General features: G+C 41.7%; 1 protein-coding gene across 3 annotated transcripts in view; it reads left to right on the forward strand.

Moving 5' to 3' along the window:
• Positions 1-22048, forward strand: part of LRRC1 (leucine rich repeat containing 1) — a 76042-nt gene that overhangs the window by 8536 nt on the left and 45458 nt on the right. For all 3 annotated transcript variants that reach the window (XM_053381049.1, XM_053381051.1, XM_053381052.1), the window contains exons 2-4: positions 9843-9960; positions 17362-17440; positions 20112-20201. In XM_053381049.1, the coding sequence (XP_053237024.1) occupies positions 9843-9960; positions 17362-17440; positions 20112-20201 (287 nt within the window). The remainder of the gene's footprint in view (positions 1-9842; positions 9961-17361; positions 17441-20111; positions 20202-22048) is intronic.

A 22048-nucleotide genomic window follows, 5' to 3' on the forward strand; every position in this document is an offset into this window, starting at 1 on the left:
GTGCCTACAGTTTAGACTGCAGGCTAGCCAATGACCCGGCAGTCTCCGTCAAGGAACTTTTATCCAAGCCTTTGGGAAGGCTTGATGTTGGGAACTACTCAGAGAATTTTTATCTCCTGCTTTTGTTTTTAGCATTTACAACCCATCTTTCCTCCAAGTGTCTCAAGGTGGTTCTTTTCCTTTTCATTTATATCCTCACAACAACCTTGTGAAGTAGTTTAGGTTTTTTTTAATATCTTGCTGACATTTCTATTTCTTTTATTGTGAACATTTTATGGTGTTCACTGTGTGGTATCGGGTGGCCTCTAAGTTAGGTAAGTAAACTCCATCCTAGGATCCTCCAAAGCAATTTGAAGACACTTGAGGCACACCTCTGATGCTAAGCCAGATAGACAGAAGTGCAGGTCTTCAAAAACCTGACGAAACTCTGGATTTAGCTGTCACGTCATGTCTTTCTTCCCTGTCACAATGTTTTATGACAGCCTTTCCTCTATAAATTTGGAGTGGAAAACCTGGTTTGAAAACGCCTTAAATCAACAGGGTGCAGGCCTGCACTCAGTTACACCCAAGTGCTTCCAGTAACACTTGTTTTCTTGCAATGTGTAGACATACTTTGGCAAAAACCTTATTCTCAACAGTACAATAGGGATTTTCATCTGTCCTTGTGGTGAAACCAATGTGTACGGTACAAGACCCAGCTGGAAAATGTGGGCTTAAATAGTGGAGTTAATGAGGGAAGGGATGGGTTGCAAAGATGGGTGGGCGTATAAGGGACACAACTAGAAATGTCCATAGCCCAGTAGGACCAGCTTATGTGAGAATTAGTGGGAGGTTCATTGCATTTTTCCTGTGTGACCCCTGTGTTGAATTCTTCCCTCTCCCAAATAGGTTTGCATGTTTATACAGAACCGCTTAGCATCATGTATTTGCATTCTTACAAAAATTGAAATACATCCTCTGCCATTATCTCAGGTAATCTCTTAGGAACCATACTGTTATACTTTTGGTGCATCTTACTTTGTATTGTTGATACTGACTTGAAGATGCTCTCCAGGGTTTCAGCTAGGGAGTCTCTCCCAACCATACCTGGAGATGCCAGGGATTAAACCTAGGAGCTTTTGAATGTTTTACCACTGAACTATTCCCCTTCCCCAAATAGTCCACATACACACTTCTTCTCTTCACATGTTTGCCGCCTCCAGATTTGTGTGGACAACAATGTGTAGATTAGCGGTAGGAAGGGAGTGCAGACCTTTCCTTCTTGGGATGCGACTTGAGATTTCATTCTGTACATCATTAGTATCTCTCTCTCTCTTGTTAATCCCAAGTGCTTTAAAAGTAGCTGCAATGAGTGTGGCGTACTTCAGATTTCAACAACTGCTGTAATTACTTAATGCAGAGCACTAACTCAGTAATTGCTAATCTTCATGAAAGCTTTGCAATTACGGGGGGGATATATTTAACAAAATTCATATATTGCTTGTTTTAATAAAACTTCTAAGTAGATTAGAGTAGACACATGTAACTTCTTTGCAATGTTAGAAATTAGCCAGGCACCAGGTGCATTTTGTGACTGGTGTGGGTCCAATTGCAACCACATGGAGATCTCTGGATGCCAGGTTGATGACTGGAGAAAGCAAAATGTCACTTACAGAAGGACCTGAAATAGTTTCCTTTGAATTTGTTTTATTCTAGATTGTTTTATTTGATGTTTTAATGTGTTGCAAACCACTTTGATGTATTTTCTTTAAAATATAAAGCAGTGTAGAAATGAAAACAACAACAACAACAAATCTCATTGCAAACCGCCCCCCCCAAACCACCTAGACATTCCATTGTGGCAACCATAACCTAGGTCTAAGGTGCCATTTGGCAATTAGATTATATATTTAAGTTTCTAATACTACTTCTACATGTCTGGATAGGCTTGTCCTAAACAAAAATATTTCAAGCAGGCACCAAAAAGAATACAGTGTAGAGGAAGGCAGTTCCTAAGTGTAGATGCAACAGCCTAGAAGCCCAATTTATTGCAAGCTTGGAATGAGTATTATGTGGCACCTGGAACAGTAACAGTGCTGCAGATCAAAGTGTTCAAGGGGGCATCCATAGGGTAGGGCAATCCTGCAAGTAAACTGGTCACAATACAGTTTTAAATACAGATAGTGATGCCTAGAATGTGGCCCAGTAACAAATCAGGTTCTATATGCTGATGGGGTCTTGGGAAGCTTCTCATAAAGGGCCAGTGTGGTGTAGTGGTTAAGAGTGGTGGACTCACAATCTGGTGAACCGGGTTTGATTCCCTGCTCCTCCACATGCAGCTGGTGGGTGACCTTGTGCCAGTCACACTTCTTTGAAATCTCTCAGCCCCACTTACCTCACAGAGTGTTTGTTGTGGGGGAGGAAGGGAAAGGAGAATGTTAGCTGCTTTGAGACACCTTAGGGTAGTGATAAAGCGGGATATCAAATCCAAACTACTACTACTACTACTACTACTACTACTACTACTACTACTACTCTTCTTCTTCTTCTTCTTCTTCTTCTTCTTCTTCTTCTTCTTCTTCTTCTTCTTCTTCTTCATTGTAGTAATCTAGTTTCAAAGCCACCACTGCCTGAACTTCTGTGGCCAAGCTCTCCAGGGGTGGTCATAGTTGGTGCAGCTGGTAAAAGGCGCTTCTAGCCACTAGGGCTACCGGGGCCTCCATTGACAGAGCTGGTCCCAGAAGCACCACAGGGCTGGGCTGCATACCTGCACTAGCCAGTGTTTAGTTGGCTTTGGAGCGAGATTTGTGCGCTTGTCTTCGTCCAGCATGCTTCCTTAGTCTGAAGTTCCCCAGAATGCCAAGGAGTTGGCAATTGTGTCGGCTGCCCATTTCATCTTTGCATTGCATAGCGAGAGCAGAATGGCCAGCTTCTCCCACTGCAAAATATCCCTGAGCATTCGGGAACACATCAGGTTCCATCAGTCTCAAACTAGGTAGTTCCCTCACTGATAACTTCTGAAGGCTTTTTAAAAAACAACAGCAACAGCACAGACCTGTAAAACTCCAAAAAAATATTGTTTCTTAAAGGGAAAGTTTGTATCATTCAATTCACTTTCAGGGGACTATAAGGCAAAGTCAAGGTATTTAATGTTTTCCTTCTTTTGTGCTACATTGTTATGTTGTTCAATTTTGTGGTTGGTTGTGCAAGAATTACTTATACAAAGTGGCAGGCTGGGTTGTTTACTTATTCTCCATGGCACTGCTGGTAATGGAAGTAATCTGTCTACATTCTCTCTTCCCCTTTCCCGCTGCTGAGCATGACTATCCAGCTTGCTAGTGTATGCCCCAGTCCTTGTTTCTCTGTTTCCAGTTAAACTGGCCACAGATTCGGTAGCATCCAGTAACAAACTATGATTATAGGTTTCCTCTGCAGCAGCTGGAGGTGAAAGCTTTCTCCCTCTGCTGTGATCTGATGAGTCTCGCAGCAGATGCTCTTTAATCTTCGCTGCTTTTGCTGCTCATTCTACATGTTGTGTGCGTGTGTGGGAGTAAATCTGTGCCCACAAGAAAACAAAGCAAAGCAATGATTTCAGTGCATTACTGAAGTGAGCATGTGGAAGTTAGGTTTTGCAGTAACTCTGAATTGTCTGTGACAGAAGGCCCTCGCTTCTGTTGAGTTGCTTCCCCATTCCCTCCTCACCCCCAAGTGGGTCTGCAGTAATGTAGACGGGCTCAAAATTGGCCTCTTTGTAGGAGTGTAGGTCACACAGATGAGAAGCTTTTCTGAGCACAGCTGCCACGACTAGACTGGCGATGTCAGAGGGACGTGCCAGCATTTGCTGAGGGTTCAGGCATTCTGCTCACTCTACCTCTTGTCTACCTTTTCAATCTTCTCATTTTGCTAACCCTGTTAGACTTGAGATCACCTGCCAGATCTCAAGTGGGTGAGCCACGCCCAGATTTTGTGGATGTTTTGGTTTCAGCATGATCCTGCAAAGGTTTGCACTCTTTAATGCCTCCCCTACCTCTGTTGTCTAACCTGTGTTACTAATTACGAAATACCATTCTGTGAAAGAGTACAAATTGAACCAGGCGTCTATTAAAGACTTAGAAGCATTAAAAGATAAGGCGGCCAGCTTTTTTGTATTATATGGCTTGGTTGTTTGCCACTCTGCACTTCTTTTGGAGAAAGAATGAGACAGAAATTTAAGGGGGTGGGAGACACACAGTGAGAACCATGCTTATAACACTTGCCATGTGTTAAAAAACAAAAAACACCTAAGGTGTTAAATCTGCAATTTCTGTGAGATGGTTTTACACCCTTGTTTGTTGGCAAAACTGTCTACATGTGTATAATTAAGTAAGAAAGGACTACTGTTAATTGCTCTATGTGGCATCTATTACCGGCAGTGATAAGCTACTGAAAGTAGAAGGTCATGATGTAGCTGGTGTGATTTCGCCCCTCCACCACACTGGCACATAGCATTTTCAGATGCTTCCACTGGTACAGAGAAAATCACCAGGCTGCATGAGGTAGCTGCTGCACACTATCTGTCTACCATGAAATAACAGCTGCAGTGAGGGTGATTTGAAAGTGATCTCTATTTGGTATCAGTAATGTTTAGACTGGCTAGTGGGTAGCCCTTGATTAGTATGCTTTAGTTCAATTTTACATGATTGGGAATGACCGAAAAATGTTAAGAACATTAATGTAGCTATAAAAATATTTATATGCTGCTAAATCTTAAAGAGAATATCAAAACAGTTCACAGCAAGTTTAGATAAAACCAATACAATAAACTCCATGTAATGTGTTTGAAATCAGAGAACTATTGTGGAAAGGTGTTGTTGTTTTTTTGTTGCCAATTAATTTTTATTGAATTTTACAAACTTTTAAACAAATCAACATCAAATTTAACATCAAACCATTTAAAAGTTGCATTCTTAAGTGCCTAAAAAAGCCTGGTGAAACAGAAAAGCTTTCAGCAGGCATTTCAAAGTTGGAACAGAAGGAGCCTGTTGCCTCTCTATCGGCAGAGTTTTCCGCAGGACTGTGTTTATGAAACTAAAGGCTAGGTTGCTTGTTGTTGTCAAATGAGCCTCACCTACTTGGCTGATGACCAGTGATGCACCGGCAGATAATCTCAGTGATTTTGTTAGAGAGTGTGTGCAGAGGGTGAGTAAGTGATCCTTGCAGTGAGACCCTGTGCATCCCTTCTTAATGCACCACAGCAGCAGATTGGTGTTGTGTGGCTGGAAAAATCCTAGGCACTTTGAAAATTGCTCCTGGTGCTTGAGGAATTTGAAATATTTTCCCTTGATTCTGTGCTGGGCTGCCTCCTAAAACAGCAACTCCACTCCCTGCCAGGTTGGTGTTTGGATGTTTTGTATGGGTTTGGTCCCATTTATGTTAAACAACAAAACAAAGGGCTGTTCCTGTTTCTGTGACTACATCTTTTAAATGGATGGATGTCCAATACAAATTGTGGGAGGGAGGGGCAAATGCTCATCTTTTTCAGTTCTCAGCTATTGGCTAAAAGCTCATCTACTTATCAAAACTGAGGTGACTTAAAAGTGGATGACAGATCTGGTTCTCCTTCAGGAAAACTGCTGTATTAATCACAGAGGTGTGACGGAATATATTCTTAGCTATATCACATAGCTGCACCATATGGACCATAACCACTAACCCTGGAATCCCCAGCATCACACTCAAAACCTCCCTTGGCACCTGCCAGGATCTTCTGTCCCAGTTTCTTAAAATCATTGCTTTTTGGCTTGCAAGGGGTGTGTGTTACCTGCTTTTATCTATCTTTTTGGTTGGAGGTGGGTGTTTTGCCTGTTTGTGGGGTTGGTTCTGAGCACCGCCAGTTTTTCTTCTGTGAAATGGGTATTTTTGGTGCCCGCAACAGTTTCTAAAATTTCCAAATGTTTCCCTTGGCTCTAAAAGGGGTGTGTGCATTTGTTAGGAAACCTCTGCCCTGATCTACCTACTGGCCCTTAGTAAATGGAGGAAAACAGTCCCAAATTACTAAAACTATACTTGCGTGCAGTGTAACCACTACATCTTTAGACTGAATAAGGGAAGCTTACAATCATTGCTGTAACATTTTATAAGATGCATCCATTGCCCACAGGGACATGGGTGTAAGTACATTTTTAAAAGTCCTAAGCAATGATTACAAAAAAAGGCTAAAACCACAAACCACCTACGTACAGGTGAGCACTCCTTTCAGTAATGGGTAGTGGTTTTGAAGCTGAATTATATGCTAGGTTGGAGCAGCCCAAAGGTTCAATGAAATGGCAGAGGACCCTATGAGAATGCCATGCCAAGTGTTCTGAAAAAGTGGGTCCTGTCTCTGGGAGTCCTTTGGGATCAGATTCAGGGTGGAATGGGAGAAGGAGGAAGAAAGAGCAGTGAGATTCCCTTCCTTTTTTTGTTCAGGGTTTTAATTTGAATCACCACATGAATCTCCGTAAAAACGGTCTTCATGATCAAAAGCTGTTTGCACACAATGAGTAAGATATTGCATACCTATTCTGTCCTCAAGCTGCGGAGGATTGCTAGCGCGAGGGAGACTTCTCAGAAGTTTGTTCATGTAAGACTTCCTCATGTGACATGTGTGGGATGCAATATTTGAATAGGTTGTTGTATACAGAATGCAGGTTTGACTAGCACAAGTGGTATCCCAGGTAACATTCAGGTGTCAACAGTGTGATCTAAACCTATACACGCCAGACTTTTATGCATGCACACCATATTGAAGTTACTGTATATGACTTGTGGCTTTTGTAAGCAGCATGCTGGAAGGAAAGACAAAGTCAGGTGGTAGTAGCTTCCACTTACTGGAGGTGTGGTTTATGGCTTTGCCTGTTCATCTCATCAGACAACGTGAGAGCACTTGATATTATTTCTGCAAGGTGGTAGTGGTAGGAAGAGGGAAGGTAAGCAAAATAAATGTCTGATGTCAACGTGCCATTTCACATTATGGATTTTTAAGTTGTGCTTTTTAAAAATTATGCAAATTGGTTCTTGTGCACAGAACATATTTTCTGGACTGTCCTAAGTTACTCATTCTCCTTGTCTCTTTCGGTCAGGCTGCTTCTAAACTAGCTTTGACTTTACAAATGTTGACCTTTTTTTGCTAAGCTACTGCAGACAGCTTGGGGTCAGCACAAAGTACTAATCACAGGAGGATTATAAGCAAAACATTTCATTGCATGCCACATAGAAACCTTAAAATGGGCAGTGTATGGTACCAGCAAATTTCTAATACTTCTATTGTATGTGGGTGTCAGAATCACTACATATATTCACTGTTCAATCATAGAACAAAACAAATGATGTAGAAGTAGTGCATCTTACTAGCTTCATTTTCAAAACATCAGTTTGGATGCAAGTTCCCCTGATTTACTGTATCCTTCTAAATATTTAGAATTTGTATCACTTAATTCAAAACATGAATGCTCCATTCAGCTTAATTAAAAGCTGTCCACAATATTTGCATATTTTTGGGTGGTGGTAGGAGGCACACTTTCTATTCTGCTACTTTTAATAATATCAAAACACACGTGGGTTAAAGAAGGTAAGGTTTGGCATGTGGAGGAAGAAGCAAGGAAGAGTGTTTTCTTATCTCTTCAGCAACAGCAAACACATCAAGTTGTAAGTTTGCCCCTAAGGGATACAGAATCTTTTGATCCTTATCTCCAGGAATCCCCAAAATGCACCCTTCTGATTTGCAACACAGTGTTGTCGACTCTACTTTAAAAATTATCATAATATATGTGTTTAAACAATTTTCTTTCCTCTAGAGCAGATCTGTCCAGCCTGTGGGCCCATCAAGCTGAACGCAGCACATTAGCTTGCCTCTTGCCTGCCAGCACAGCTGTTTTTGCAACAAAGAAAAGATTTATTAAGCCACCCCACAGCTTGTGATCTACTCTGGTGTGTCACAAACTGTGCAGATGTGCTCTAGATTTATATGACAGGAATGAAATATGCTTGTACCTTTTTCTTCTACCACCTTGTTAGAAAAAATGCTTTCTTCTCCTTCCTGGTGCCTGAATTCCTCTGGAGAATTGTGATGAGTTCCTATGCATTTACAATGGAATTCCCATCCATTTCAATGAATGGTATGGTTTTGTGCTTGTACAGTGGTACCTCAGGTTACAGACGCTTCAGGTTACAGACTCCGCTAACCCAGAAATAGTACCTCAGGTTAAAAACTTTGCTTCAGGATGAGAACAGAAATTGTGCAGCGGTGGCGCGGTGGCAGTGGGAAGCCCCATTAGCTAAAGTGGTTAAGAACAGGTTAAGAACAGTTTCAGGTTAAGAATGGACCTCCAGAATGAATTAAGTTCTTAAACCGAGGTACCACAGTAAAGGGAAATGTATGCAGAACCACTTCTCTCCAGCTGAATAGAGATGTGTGCACTTACACTGCTCCAGAACTAATTATTTATTTATTATTTATTTATTAGATTTATGTACCTTCCATCATAAGCTCTCAGGGCAGTCCACAGAATAAAACAAGTAAATAAGTAAAATGAAACTGCAAAACAATAACCCCCCTCCCACAGGCACATTAAAGAAAGGCTGCAGAATATTAATCAGCCAATATTAATTAATTAGATGAATGTCCAACTATGTGGAATGCTGGAAGTCATCCTGTGTGCCTTACTGTTGCAGCAAGCTGTGGCGAAAAAAAGGACAATCTAGCCATGAATTTCTGACCCCATTTGAATAAATTAAAACAAGGCAGCAGCACCCTTTACGTGACAATTGTATGCTACCACTGCACAGTTTGTAATACCCAGTTGGAATAAAAAAGGAGTGAATTTGTTCAGATATACTGGTTATGAGGACAGAGCACTGTTATATAGTGATATAAGCAACTTAGCTTGCAGAAATAGGCAACCTGACCAAGGGAGTGCCTGCCTGGGAGTGAGACGATGAAACTCTATTGTCTTTTCAATGCATGGGGATCAGGAGAGTGAGAGCCTTATCATTGGTTGTGCAGTAGTAAACATGAAACGTGTTCGGAGGAAGGGCTGATGCAAACAATTTTGCCCGCTCCTCCATTCATTCAATTGATGTGATTTAGAAGGTAAGAATAGTTTTTGGGTGATGAGACAAAGTCTTTGTTGTTGTTGTTTAGTTGTTTAATCATGTCTGACTCTTTGTGACCCCATGGACCAGAGCACGCCAGGCACTCCTGTCTTCCACTGCCTCCCACAGTTTGGTCAAACTCATGTTTGTGGCTCCGAGAGCACTGTCCAACCATCTCGTCCTCTGTCGTCCCCTTCTCCTTGTGCCCTCCATCTTTCCCAACATCAGGGTCTTTTCCAGGGAGTCTTCTCTTCTCATGAGGTGGCCAAAGTATTGGAGCCTCAGCTTCACGATCTGTCCTTCCAGTGAGCACTCAGGGCTGATGTCCTTAAGTCTGGTGAATGAAGTAATGAAATCTTCATTGTGAGTAATTGAAAAGATGCTTCGGATGAATTCACTGTGATCACAGTTAAATATTTAACACTATTTCAGGCAAGGGGAATTTTAGCAGCAAAGAAACACCATCAATGTTAGCTTTGGCCAAATTGGCTCACATGTTAATGCTGTCATTCAGACTTGACCCCATGCATGCATACTCACAGGGGATATTCCACACTGGGCAGTCTTTGTCAAAGAGTGAGACTTAAAGTGTCACAAACTAGGGAGCATTAAATGGTCTTTGCTATACCACCTGGGTTTATTTTTTAATGGACTACTAACATGACTACCTGCAGTTTTTGTATACGCACTTAACAATTGTTTTCTCTTTCAGCCTTTTTGTATACGCACTTAACAATTGTTTTCTCTTTCAGCCTTTCTTTCAGCTTGTAAAGTTACGAAAACTCGGGCTTAGTGATAATGAAATTCAGCGGCTTCCTCCAGAGATAGCAAACTTTATGCAGCTGGTAGAACTTGATCTGTCTCGAAATGGTAAGCCTGACTATATGAATACATACATTTTCTATATGGAATTGTTTTAAGGATTGTTCATGGTGAGTCAAGTTTAAGTACCTCCATGCAAAACTGTTTAGCCAAATCGAACTGCATTTACTCTCTCCCTACTTGGATGTTTGCATGTTTGCATCCCCCCCATACCCCAATTGAAACCCACGCAGGTGAAGGGCTAAACCAGCACATAGGCTCTAAGCATTAGTCTTGTTTCCTTCCTAACATGTTGGCTTACATGCATCTTCACATTGCCATTATCGTGTAATAAGGTTTCCTTCCTGGGTGATGAAATAGGCTAGGCTACAGGTGGGCAACCTGGGGTCCACACAGGCCTTTTCTGAAGCCCACCATGGAATACCCATCCCCACTGCCACTCCTGAATGCACTGTGCTTCCCTCAGCCTGCCCAACAACTGCTTGGCAGATTGCTGGGAGCACAATTTGCATGTGCAGGAAGGTGCATGGCAGTGGAGTGCAGTGAAATTTTTCATAGGGGAACAGTTTGGGCCAGAGGCACTAGCTTGCAAGGGCCATTGGGGGGGTATCAATGTCATGCATATGATGTGATGTCACACACATGAGCATCGTGCCTCCAGGGCTCTGGGGGGATGCTGGAGCCCTCCTGCTTCCTTCTAAAAGTTGGATGGGCTTTGGGAAGATGGCAAGCCAGATCTTGGACCCACCAGAGCCTCACACCTCCCTCCGTAAGCTAGGCAGAAGCTTCACAGACTTTGGGAAGGAGGCACCAGGGGAACATTTAAGACACTACTCTAGTTTCCTTAGTCCAATGACCGTGAAGCTTTTAATATTTGATGAATTACTGTATTTTAATATTTTGCTGGTAGCCGCCCAGAGTGGCTGGGGAAACCCAGCCAGATGGGCGGGGTGTTGTTGTTGTTGTTGTTCCACTGGTATATGGTATAACTCCCCCTTTTCACCTTGCTCCCCATCTCTCTGCCCATTTCACACATCTCTGCTTCCCAGTCTGTGGGGAGAACTGAGAAGCTAGGCAGGGAGAGAAAGGCGCATGATGGGATTGCTGAAATCCCCCCCACATGCCTCTGGGCCAGAAAGGTTGCCCGCACCTTGTCTAGACATTCTATTGATTGCACTGAGGCCCCTTGAAACTGCCTCTTTGAGCTGCCTCACTTGTCACTGTGGCATGTAGAGGTTTTGCCACTTCCTGTGGAAGACCAGCTGCTAGGAGGTTGAAGTGCCAGAAGAATGGGGAACTTTCATGTGATGCCCAAATACAATGCCTTGATTGTTCTGTGTGCTATGGTAGATAAGAAAAAGGCAAACCATTATGGGAATGGTAGTTTTAAGCTGTCTCCATGAAGCATATAGTGCAGACAAGCCTATAGTATCAACATTTTGGCACTGGGGAATAGTGTTCTAGCTGGAAAAATAACTTGGGTGGAACATTATTGGGTTGAAGGTGCCAAGTATCTGACAGTGGCAAAGATTACCTTCATTGAGATACTCCAGCAGAGCGCGGTACCTTAAAAAAAAATTCTGGTGTTGAAACTACATAACATGTTTCCAGTATCTGTTTTTGAAAAGACTTTGTCAAGAATAGTTTGACATTTGCAGAGGTCTGTTTTATTTTTTAAAAAAAATTGTATGGAGAGGCATCACTCACATGCTCAAAGGGTATGGATAGACAGAATGATTGGAATTAGAAGTCTGAAGAGAGGCTGCCATGAGAGAAAGGAAAGAGGCATGGTAATAGTATTCTCTGTAACTGGTATAAACACAGCTAAGGAACATAGCTGTGGATCAGGAAGTCCCTGCTCTAAAATCTGAATCTATTATTAACTTGCTAGGCAATATGGAAGATAATAGTACTGGCTTAGGGTGGGGAACTAATCATTATTTTCCCTACCCTTCTTGGGCCAAGTTAGACAGGTGAGCTGTTGGGTGATCATTTGCCAGTATAGGACTTGCAGAGCATTCCACAAGATGGAGCTTTGTAAGGGGCTTCTAAAGACCTGACAATTAGGAAAAAGCATTTCAGCTTAGCCGTGTTTTTACCTACCCAGCAGATGATGGTGGATGGCCATGGCTTGACTTGAAATGGACTTGCGAGCCAAGTGGGGAGGCCATGTGTGTGTGTGTCTCACTGGGCCTATTGGGTTATTGTACCCCTATTGAGTTATTGTAAGATTTACAGCAAGATAATGGAAGCGTAGCACATTGGGTGTTTAAAAAAGCTCAAGTCAAATGACAACATTGCCATTGCTACTATTCTTTTGTTAGTTCCACATAGGTATTAGGCTGTCACATTGCAGGGGTCCCTTCCTTGAGTCTGGCAGAATAAGTCAAAAGTTTCTAAGCCTGCATGTTCAGAGGACCATGCTGTGAGGGTCCCTCCAGACTTCAGTCTTGAGCTAAGTCAAGCTAGCTGGAGACAGCTGCCACACCCCTCCTGGCAAAACAAAATAGGTCTGGTTTCTTTCTTGTTCTTGGCAGCTTACTGCTGCTGCTTAGGGAAGCAGTGGCAAAAGCAGGGGTTGCACATGCAAGAGCAGCAAGGCCTCAGACCTTGGAAAACCCTAATTATGGGGAAACAGAAGCTGCTCTTTTGATTCTTGGCTGTGCTTCAGTATCTCCAAAACAACTTCTTCCTTACTATTAAGTGTCTGTAAGGTTTAAGGATGTGTGTTATTCTTTTTCAGTGTTGTCCTTTATGCTTGGAGTTGTAAAGTGTTTGTCTAGCCTATCTCTCCCAGAGCCCATATTGCAGCAGTTTTAGTTTTTTTTTAAAATTTATAGAATTATTTAAAGGCCACCCTTTTGAGCACAGCTCACCCAAACAGACTTCCATCTCATAAAAACAACACTAGAATGTGTCCTTCCCACTCCATAGATGTTGGGTTGCCCATTTGATCATCTAAATGTCTACTTTCATTGTCCCTTCTCTTCCAAAGTGTTTACATCAAGGTGGGAAGCCAGTCACAAACACTATGTTGGGGCTTTAAAGGCCTGAAAATGAGTGTCCTGTCTATTGTGAACAGAGTGATACCTGTCTCCTAAAAAGTTGAACCTATTGCTTTCCCAAGCACTATTTGTCTTTCAGTATTCTTGGTGTTTTGCTGCAGAGTGATAAGGAGTGAGTTCAAGAAAAGCTGAGTGAGCAGCTAGGATAGACTACTTTTTGTTGAGCATTTGCTATATTCCACACTCTCACTGTAAGACTTTCCCATTGCTAAGTGACTCTTTGATACTGTCATACTGGAATCATTGGCTCTTTCTAAATTACCTGTCTTTTTAAAGCATCCTGGTTTGTTGACACAAAGTTTCTGGGGCAGTTATGCAATATCCACCCTTTGTTGAGCATTCATTCTGATTTGTTTGTGGGGAGGTTATACAAAGTCACATGAAACACTTGTTATCCTATGATTTCTAGTGTTTCCCCCCGGGACTTTCCAATTTTTATTTTTGGAAGTGGCTTTGTTGTGTATCGTGGATTTGCTGGTATGTGGTTGACTCCTACTGCAAAATAACAACAGTCTAGAAGTGACCTTCAAAAAGCCATCACAAACTCAGTCACTTTTCCCCCCTAATTAAGTGGGACTGCTGTTGTGTGTTTAAGGGTTGTAGTAGTATGTTTCTTAACAGGTCAACTCCACAGCTGAAGTGTGATGGAGTAAATGTTGATTTATAGGTTTACTGTTCAATGTAAATATAAAGGATGAAGAAGTAGGTAATGCGGATTAATTATTTCCTGCACCTCCCACTTTTTAAAAAACCCTGAAAAAAAATCTTCCTTTACAGGTTTCTCAGGTAGCATTATGACATATTGCATGCAAGGGTGTGGTATGAAAGTTAGCTATATTTGTTAATAGTGAACTACTTTAAAATTATGCAAATATTTACACACATTTGCAAACATCTAGAGGAGTAACTGAAATGTTCAAGTTCTAAGTTCAACACCTGGTAGAATGGCTAACATTATCTCTTCCATCTAGCTTTATTGATTTAGAGTTTGTTGACTTGCTTTCATTGTTCTTAGAGCTTGTGTTTTCTGTTTTTATTATGCACACTCTTTTGATGGTTTTCCCCCCTGTGAAGTGGCCTATAAATTTGTTGCTTAAAATAAATTTATCGGGACTGCTACAACATCTATATATCCTGAAGAACAGGGTTGGAGAATTTCTGACCAATGAGCCAGACGTGGCCATCTCTGCCTTGGATTCGGCTACACTTTTCCTTCCTCAGCCCAACTCCCATGCACCAATTAAGCTTAGAAAACAGGACCCCATTTATGCAAACAGGGACCATTTTATCTAAACCTAATTGCCCTAGGATGGCAGTGATGATTTTCAGGGTGGCAGCCAAAGGGGAGAGAGGAGGGTTAAGCCTTCCCTGCACACAGTGGTCCCCTCTGAAGATTTCCCCCTGTTAGATATGGAGGAAAAGGTTGCATTTTTGCCAATGGAAGTTTTCATGCTGAATCCCCTTTCCCAACCAAGTAGGCTGGGGGGGGAGTGTGGGTAAGAGGAGGAGGGATGGTGTGGGCAGGGGAAGGAGAGAGAGAGAGAGAGAGAGAGAGAGAGAGATATGACTTGGCAGTGGATGAGTGGTATGTGTGAATGTAGCAACGTGTGTGTGTGTGTGTGTGTGTGTGAGAGAGAGAGAGAGAGAGAGAGAGAGAGAGAGAGAGAGAGGCCCCATTAGCTAAAGTGGTACCTCAGGTTAAGAACAGTTTCAGGTTAAGAACAGAACGAATTAAGTTCCTAACCCAAGGTACCACTGTAGATGAATGTGGCGTATGTATGAAATCATATGAGAAGGAGACAATGAGTGGGGTGACTTCGAGTCCACACACTTGTGGCTTTTGCTGATTCATCCATCTAAAATTGTAGAACTTGGAAGTTGTTTGGAAGTGGTGCAATGCAGCTTAGGACGGGCATTTGGGGAGGTGATACTCATACAGGGCACCTAAGCTGGGTTAGTTTTTTTGTACGGTTACCTATGCTGTTAGTTTTTTCCTAAGCCTGTAAAGCCCATACACCTTTCTCCTCTGAAATACATAGCCTAATAATGATAGCTTGGCAGAGTCTACAGGTTTTTTGTATTTTTTTTTGTTTTAAATTGCTCTCATTTGTCCTTAATGTAAACGCAGTAAGTCTTCATGATCCATCATTATGTAATTTCGCTGTACAAATAAGCCAACATTTTAAGCGCAGTTTCAAACTTCTGCCGGAGCAGAGTGGCTGTGCAGAGAAAAGAAAGCTTCAGCCTCTGCTTATAGGAACCTCACGGGAGGGAGGGAGGGGGGTGAAGAATATGAAGCACAATGCATCTCTGTGCACACAGCCATATTTACACCCCCCCCGGTGTCTCCTTCCTTCCCTCAGTGCCTCAACTCATAATGTCTAGCATTTCACTTGCAGTGATTAAAGCAAAGTTATATCAAATTCGGTAGCATTTTAGTGAAGCAGTGTAAATAACTAGTATTACATTATGTTCCTAATTAAACTTGTACACTTCTTTAAGATTAGACTTTAAGATCAGCTGTGGATGCAATTCATATTTGAAGCTGTGGCAGCAAATAATGAGAAGACAACCGTGCCTAGAAAATAGAAAAAGGCATAATCTTAGGCCTTGCCTGCTGTACACCCACCCCTATACAGTGGTACCTCTGGTTACGTACTTAATTCATTCTGGAGGTCCGTTCTTAACCCGAAGCACCACTTTAGCTAATGGGGCCTCCTGCTGCTGCTGCGCTGCTGGAGCACGATTTCTGTTCTCATCTTGAAGCAAAGTTCTTAACCTGAGGTACTATTTCTGGGTTAGCGGAGTCCGTAACCTGAAGCGTATGTAACCCGAGGTACCACTGTACCATTGTAACAGTGATGGTTAAAATGGCACATTGACTCTTGGCAACTGTTGTTCAAGGGCGATGGAAACTGTAACTCTTTGAGGTGTCTCTTAACACCCCTTAACAAGCTACAGTTGTCGGGATTCTTTAAGGGGAAACCGTGACTATTAAAGCAGTACAAGAGCGCTTCGAACATATGGTGTGCATGTGACTTTACATGCAGGAGGCTGCTCGCTTGGTTTTCTCGCTTCAGCTGGCCTAACATTCACTGACAATGCGCCTGTTTGCGCTGTCCTGTGTCACAGAGTTTATATAGCCTTGTTGTTCAGCAGTGTCTGTGTACTGACTGCCAGAGCATCTGTATGTCACATGTTTATAGAGCAGCATTCATTGGTGTTCAGGGTTGGATATTCCAGGGGATTTGAACTGGTTAACAATGAGTGTTAGAAATTAATCTTCATATCTAGCTATCATGCAAGCGCAAACTTAATATAAGTCAGACTAAACATTCAGGGGAAAAAACCTTTCTGACCACAAGAGCTGCTTGGCAGTGGAACAGACTCCCACAAGGGGGGGCTGGACTCTCCTTCCTGGGAGGTTTTTAAGCAGAGGTTGGATGGCCATCTGTCATGGATGCTTTAGCTGGGATTCCTGCATTGCAGGGGGTTGGACTAGATGACCCTTGGGGTCCCTTCCAGCTCTCTAATTCTGTGTTTTTTTTCTCCTTCAGCAATATTTCATTATGTTCCTATCATATGCTACTTCTGGTTGGTTGGGGGAGTTTGTGTGCGTGTGTAGATTGATATTGTCCTGCCCTGCTTTTATTGTCCAGTGTATTTTATTTTGCAATTAAATTATAATGGCAATCTAGAATATATACAGCTCCACCTTTTTAAACCTTGTCGAGAATTTCCTTGCCCTTTGCCTCCCATTCCACCTCCAACGAATCTTCAGTGGTGTCCCTGAGTGTATATTGACTTTTCTTTTGAGGTCTGTGTCAGAAACTGACTTGGTTCTTCATGGCTGTGATTATGCTGCATTCCTCTTTCCAAGCTACTAAAACAGTCAGTGGCTTGTTTTCCTTTTCACCTACAGTATGTGTGTGTGTTTTAAAAAGAACGAGAATTGCATGCAACTTTAGCTGTGTTTAACACTGCCAAGGGTGTGTTAACATGAGGGGAGAGAAAAGGGTGATGTAAAACACAATGCTAGTGGAGCCATAACGGTTCATTTTGCATTCCACTGAAATCCCTAAATGATAGATATTGGTTTGCATTTATATATAGACCTATCATTGCTTTTATTTACCAGACAGTATCTTACAAAGTTGTATTGCTTTGTAGTATCTTACAAAGTTGTATTGCTTTGTAGGTGGTATTTGCTCATCACTCAGAGCAAACCCATTGAAAATAATGGTCCTAATTTAGTCATGTTCGTTCATTTCACTGGGTCTGCTCTAAGTAAAGCTGAGTTGAATACCATTCTTTGATTTTGAAACAGAGATGGTATGGTAGATTCTTGGTTGCTGTTTCTTACTCTTTGTTTTCTCCCTTGCAGATATTCCTGAAATCCCTGAAAGCATTTCCTTCTGCAAATCATTACAGGTAGCAGACTTCAGTGGGAACCCACTCACTAGGTAATCTTCATAAAATGGAATGAATGGTAAAATTGCAAAAAGTGTTCAGGTCTTAGAAGTGTTGTGTGTAAAGGTAATCTTCTATTTGGCTTGAACTTGGCAGTTTTCTGTTGTGCCCTTCCTCTGCAGGAGCCCATGGTGGCATAAAGAGATAACAAAATGCAATAAAAAAACTTGAGGGCAGAATCCAACACATTGCTAAAAGGAAGCATGCATATGGGGAACAAGATTCACTTGCAATACGGGACTTGCACCCCTCTCTTCCTCTCACACCTTCCTCAACCTGCTCTGGGGTCCACTAACTTCCTGATTGAAATAGACTTAGAGGGGTAAAGGGGGGTTGAAGTCCCGTTGTGCAAGTGGATCTCATTCTGCATACAAAACTGCTTTGTTGAATCCCTTCAAAGGTAGCTCTATGCAGGGCTACCTTTGAAGGTGACCCGGAAACTACAACTAATCCAGAATGCGGCAGCTAGACTGGTGACTGGGAGCAGCCGCCGAGACAATATAACACTGGTCTTGAAAGACCTACACTGGCTCCCAGTACGTTTCCGAGAACAATTCAAACTGTTGGTGCTGACCTTTAAAGCCCTAAACGGCCTCGGTCCAGTATACCTGAATGAGCAACTCCACCTCCATCGTTCTGCCCGGACACTGAGGTCCAGCGCCGAAGGCCTTTTGGTGGTTCCCTCACTGCGAGAAGCAAAGCTACAGGGAACCAGGCAGAGGGCCTTCTTGGTAGTGGCACCCGCCCTGTGGAACGCCCTCCCACCAGATGTCAAAGAGAAAAATAACTTTTAGAAGACATCTGAAGGCAGCCCTGTTTAGGGAAGCTTTTAATGTTTAATAGGTTATTGTATTTTAGTGTTTTGTTGGAAGCCGCCCAGAGTGGCTGGGGAAACCCAGCCAGATGGGCGGGGTATAAAGAATATATTATTATTAATAATATTATTATTATTATTATTATTATTATTATTATTATTATTGAAAAATATGAAATGAAAAGTGGATGGACCACTTTCTGAAACACATAAACCCAATGACTGCTACTTTAAAAATAGAATTGATGAATGGTGGGAAGGCCATTAACCTTTTGGCAAAAGCCAGTGAAAAATTCGACATTTCTGTGCTGCTTAATGCAATCTCTTTTTGTGGCAGTGAACTGTTGGTGTGTGTATTGGCAACTGCATTTCTTTTGTCTGTGCCAAAGACCTGCATCCCCCAGAATAATATGGAACACTGAATCAGATGAGCTTACACAGAAAAGAATTGGGGGGAGGGAATGTGAGAAGCCGCTCAAGAACTATTAATGATTTGTGAGACTGCTCAGGCATGTGGGCACACACCACCTCTAAACCGAGGCCATTATTTTTTTAAGACTGCAGCAGCTGGTGGAAATTAATGGCTGAGCGTGATGCATAAATGCTGAAGGAAAGTGGACAGATTTCTTCAGGAACCTCTGTGCTACTTTTTGCATGGCGTTGTGTGCTTCATCACAGGATGCAAAATACGGGCACCTCATGACAATTATGAATGGCTGCTGTTTTTCTCAGCAGAATGCAAGCAATTATATATGTCTGGGGGGATGTCTGCTTTGTGCATTTTATCAAGGAAAAATGGCAGTTTAAATGTGCAGCACGTGCTGCTCAGAACGATGCAACGATGCAAGGGATTAATATTTGTTACCTGTTCCAGAATACAAAATCTCAAATGAGAATGGGGCAAGCTGATCATATTCTGCCTTGGGTGGTCCATTATGCTGCCTCAATGCTTTTTCAGCGCCTGAACATTTGCACATTATGACTGAGGCAAGCAGTGCAGCCTTGGTTAAGCTGCAATACTTCCTATTCTGTTTATCGATCCCATCAACAACTAACTGCTTCCTGTTTAACACACAACATACATTTAGACAAGAACAGACGCTGTTTATCGCCTCCTAAGGGGCTAATTATTTACATGGAGAAAGTGATGTTAATCTTTCTTTCACTGCAATTAAGCCTTGATTGAACTAGAGGATCATGAGAGATGATATCTAATCTGCAGCAGATTCTTGTATTGAAATGAGCTCCTGTGAATGACAGCCATCTTCCTCACATGCAGGGCTAAGAAAAGAAGACACAGCAGCTGATTGATGTTTGCCTTTTGTCAGTCTAGTTGGATTCAGTGTTGTGGCTCTGTTCCACTTTAATGAACTATTGATTTGTTTTTTTTAAAAAAAACAGCATGTGCTGTGTGCCTTGTTGCAGGCCAAGCTGCCTGGTAGTAAAGAGAGAGAAGGCTTTATTTTTTCCCTCTTTGTCCTTGAGAAAACAGTTGTATGATGAAAGCAATCCAAAGGAGGTGGTGGGAAGAAAGGCCCTTCCAACAACAACACATTGGAGAAGAAAATATATGTACACACACACACACACACACACACACACACACACACACACTTAACAAAACTGAACCACTTAGCACAATTTAGATGATTTACTTTTTCCATTTGTGTTTGGACCAACTGGCATTTTGGTTTTAAGGATTGCACTGGAAGAATAGCAGAGCAAAGTTCAACTCCTAGCTGCTGCAATGTAAACCATGCAGTGCTTCTCCATGGCAAGATGCTGAGGAGAGAGAGAGGGAAATGTCCTTCTCTGCTGTCCTTGCCTGATCTGTACTTTCCTTTTTCTAGGTTGCCTGAAAGCTTTCCTGAGCTGCAGAATCTAACATGTCTTTCTGTAAATGATATCTCTCTACAAGCATTACCTGATAACATTGGAAAGTAAGTTCATTTTAAAATATATATATATATATTGTCAGTGGTGCATTTTATGCACAAGCCTAAATACATATGAACATGGTATAGAAAACTGGCTGTTTTTTTCTCAGAATATTTTGCAAGTATCTTTAGGTCATCTAGAGCTGGGGTAGCAGGGCTATCAGGTAAGCTGGCAAGTCTCATTAATGACTTTTAACCCTTATTTTAATGCAGAATCCTCCTTGTATGAAGTAAGTCCTCTCTCTCTCCCTCTCACAACATATGTGTACAAATACAACACTTCAGGCTGGAAGAATGCCTTGTATAAAAACTCCCCTAAAATTCATAACATTCAACATCTCATGGAGATAGTGTCCCAGTTCAGACAAAATGAATGCTCATGATGATTTAGAATAATGAGCTTTCCTCTCTTCTTCCTGCATGTGTGTGAGGAGCAAGTTTTAAGGCTTCCTGTTACAATTTTTAATGAACCATAGTTTTCTGTTACATCCAAACATGGAAAACTGTTATAACTGCATTTGGTTCAGGCTAATCAAACTGTGGTTTCAGATTCTGGTTGATTAACTGCCTAGAACAAACCAGTTTCCAATATTTGAATGTAATGGAAAACTATCTAAATCTGTTATTGGAAGCTTTACCGACACAACCCGCTGGGAGAGCAGAGTTGAAGACCACCTTGTTCCAACAGGCTTTTGGGAATTGATTGCTTTAAATGAAAGGGCAACTGCTGTGCTGTTTTTATTGCAATTATGTTTTAAACAGCTTTTATGTATGTATATAGTTTTTATTCTATCAAATTTTAATTGCCTTTTGATGCTTGTTTCTTCTATGTTTCTTTCTTTTTTTTAATCTGTAAGCCATCTTGAGTCCCATCAGGCAGAAAGACAGGGTATAAATAAATATATAAGAACTCTATATAATAGTTCATAACTAAGCAATGCTTAGTTGATCAGTTTTATGTGGACACTAGTATCTTAAAGTCTTTGAACAGTCTCGAAAATACGAAGTTCCATATCTTAAAAGCAGCATACGTTTCAAAAAAAATTGCCCTAGATTTATATAAAACTGCCCAATAACTTGTTTTTCTGGGTGGCCAACCATATAAAATGCCACAAGACAATTAAAAACCTTTCATAAAATAAAAGCATTTAGCAGAGGGTTTCCCAAACTTGGGTCTCTAGCTGTTTTTGGACTACAATTCCCATCATCCCTGACTAGCTAGAGATGATGGGAGTTGTAGTCCAAAACCAGGTGGAGATGCAAGTTTGGGAAATCCTGATCTAGCACAATTCAGGATTCCAGTATCTTTTGGATCCCATTTCCTGGGCCTTTTGATCTTCATCTGACATCCTCCTCCACTTGCCCCCTTAGGGAAGTTTGGAGGGTGGGGACAAGAGGAGAGGACCTTATCAGTTGTGGCTTCTCACTTGTTGAATGTTCCTCCTCAGTTAGATCTGCCTGGGACCATCATTAACATTCATTTGGTTACCTGGTGAAAAGCCTCTTTCTGCTCCCAGCCATTTTATGATAATTTATGATAAAAGTTCTATTGTTTATTGCTAGATGTTGCCGGCTGCTGAAGTTTTATTTCACTGGGTTTATATAATAAAAGCAGAGCAAACAGCCCCCTTAACCTACACATATGCACAAAAAGTATCTATAAATACACTTGGCTAATATTTTAAATCAATAACACCTTCAAGAAAAAGATTACTGCCTTTGGGAACTCAGGGAGTCAAAGCACTTTTTAACTTCCCATTGCAATTGTTGATTTTAGTACTTATTGAACCGAAAACAGAATTCACTTCTATAAAATTAGAGGTTCTCCATAGGTAGAACAGAGGGAACAT

This window comes from Podarcis raffonei, chromosome 3, assembly GCF_027172205.1.
Source record: "Podarcis raffonei isolate rPodRaf1 chromosome 3, rPodRaf1.pri, whole genome shotgun sequence".
Lineage (NCBI taxonomy): Eukaryota > Metazoa > Chordata > Lepidosauria > Squamata > Lacertidae > Podarcis > Podarcis raffonei.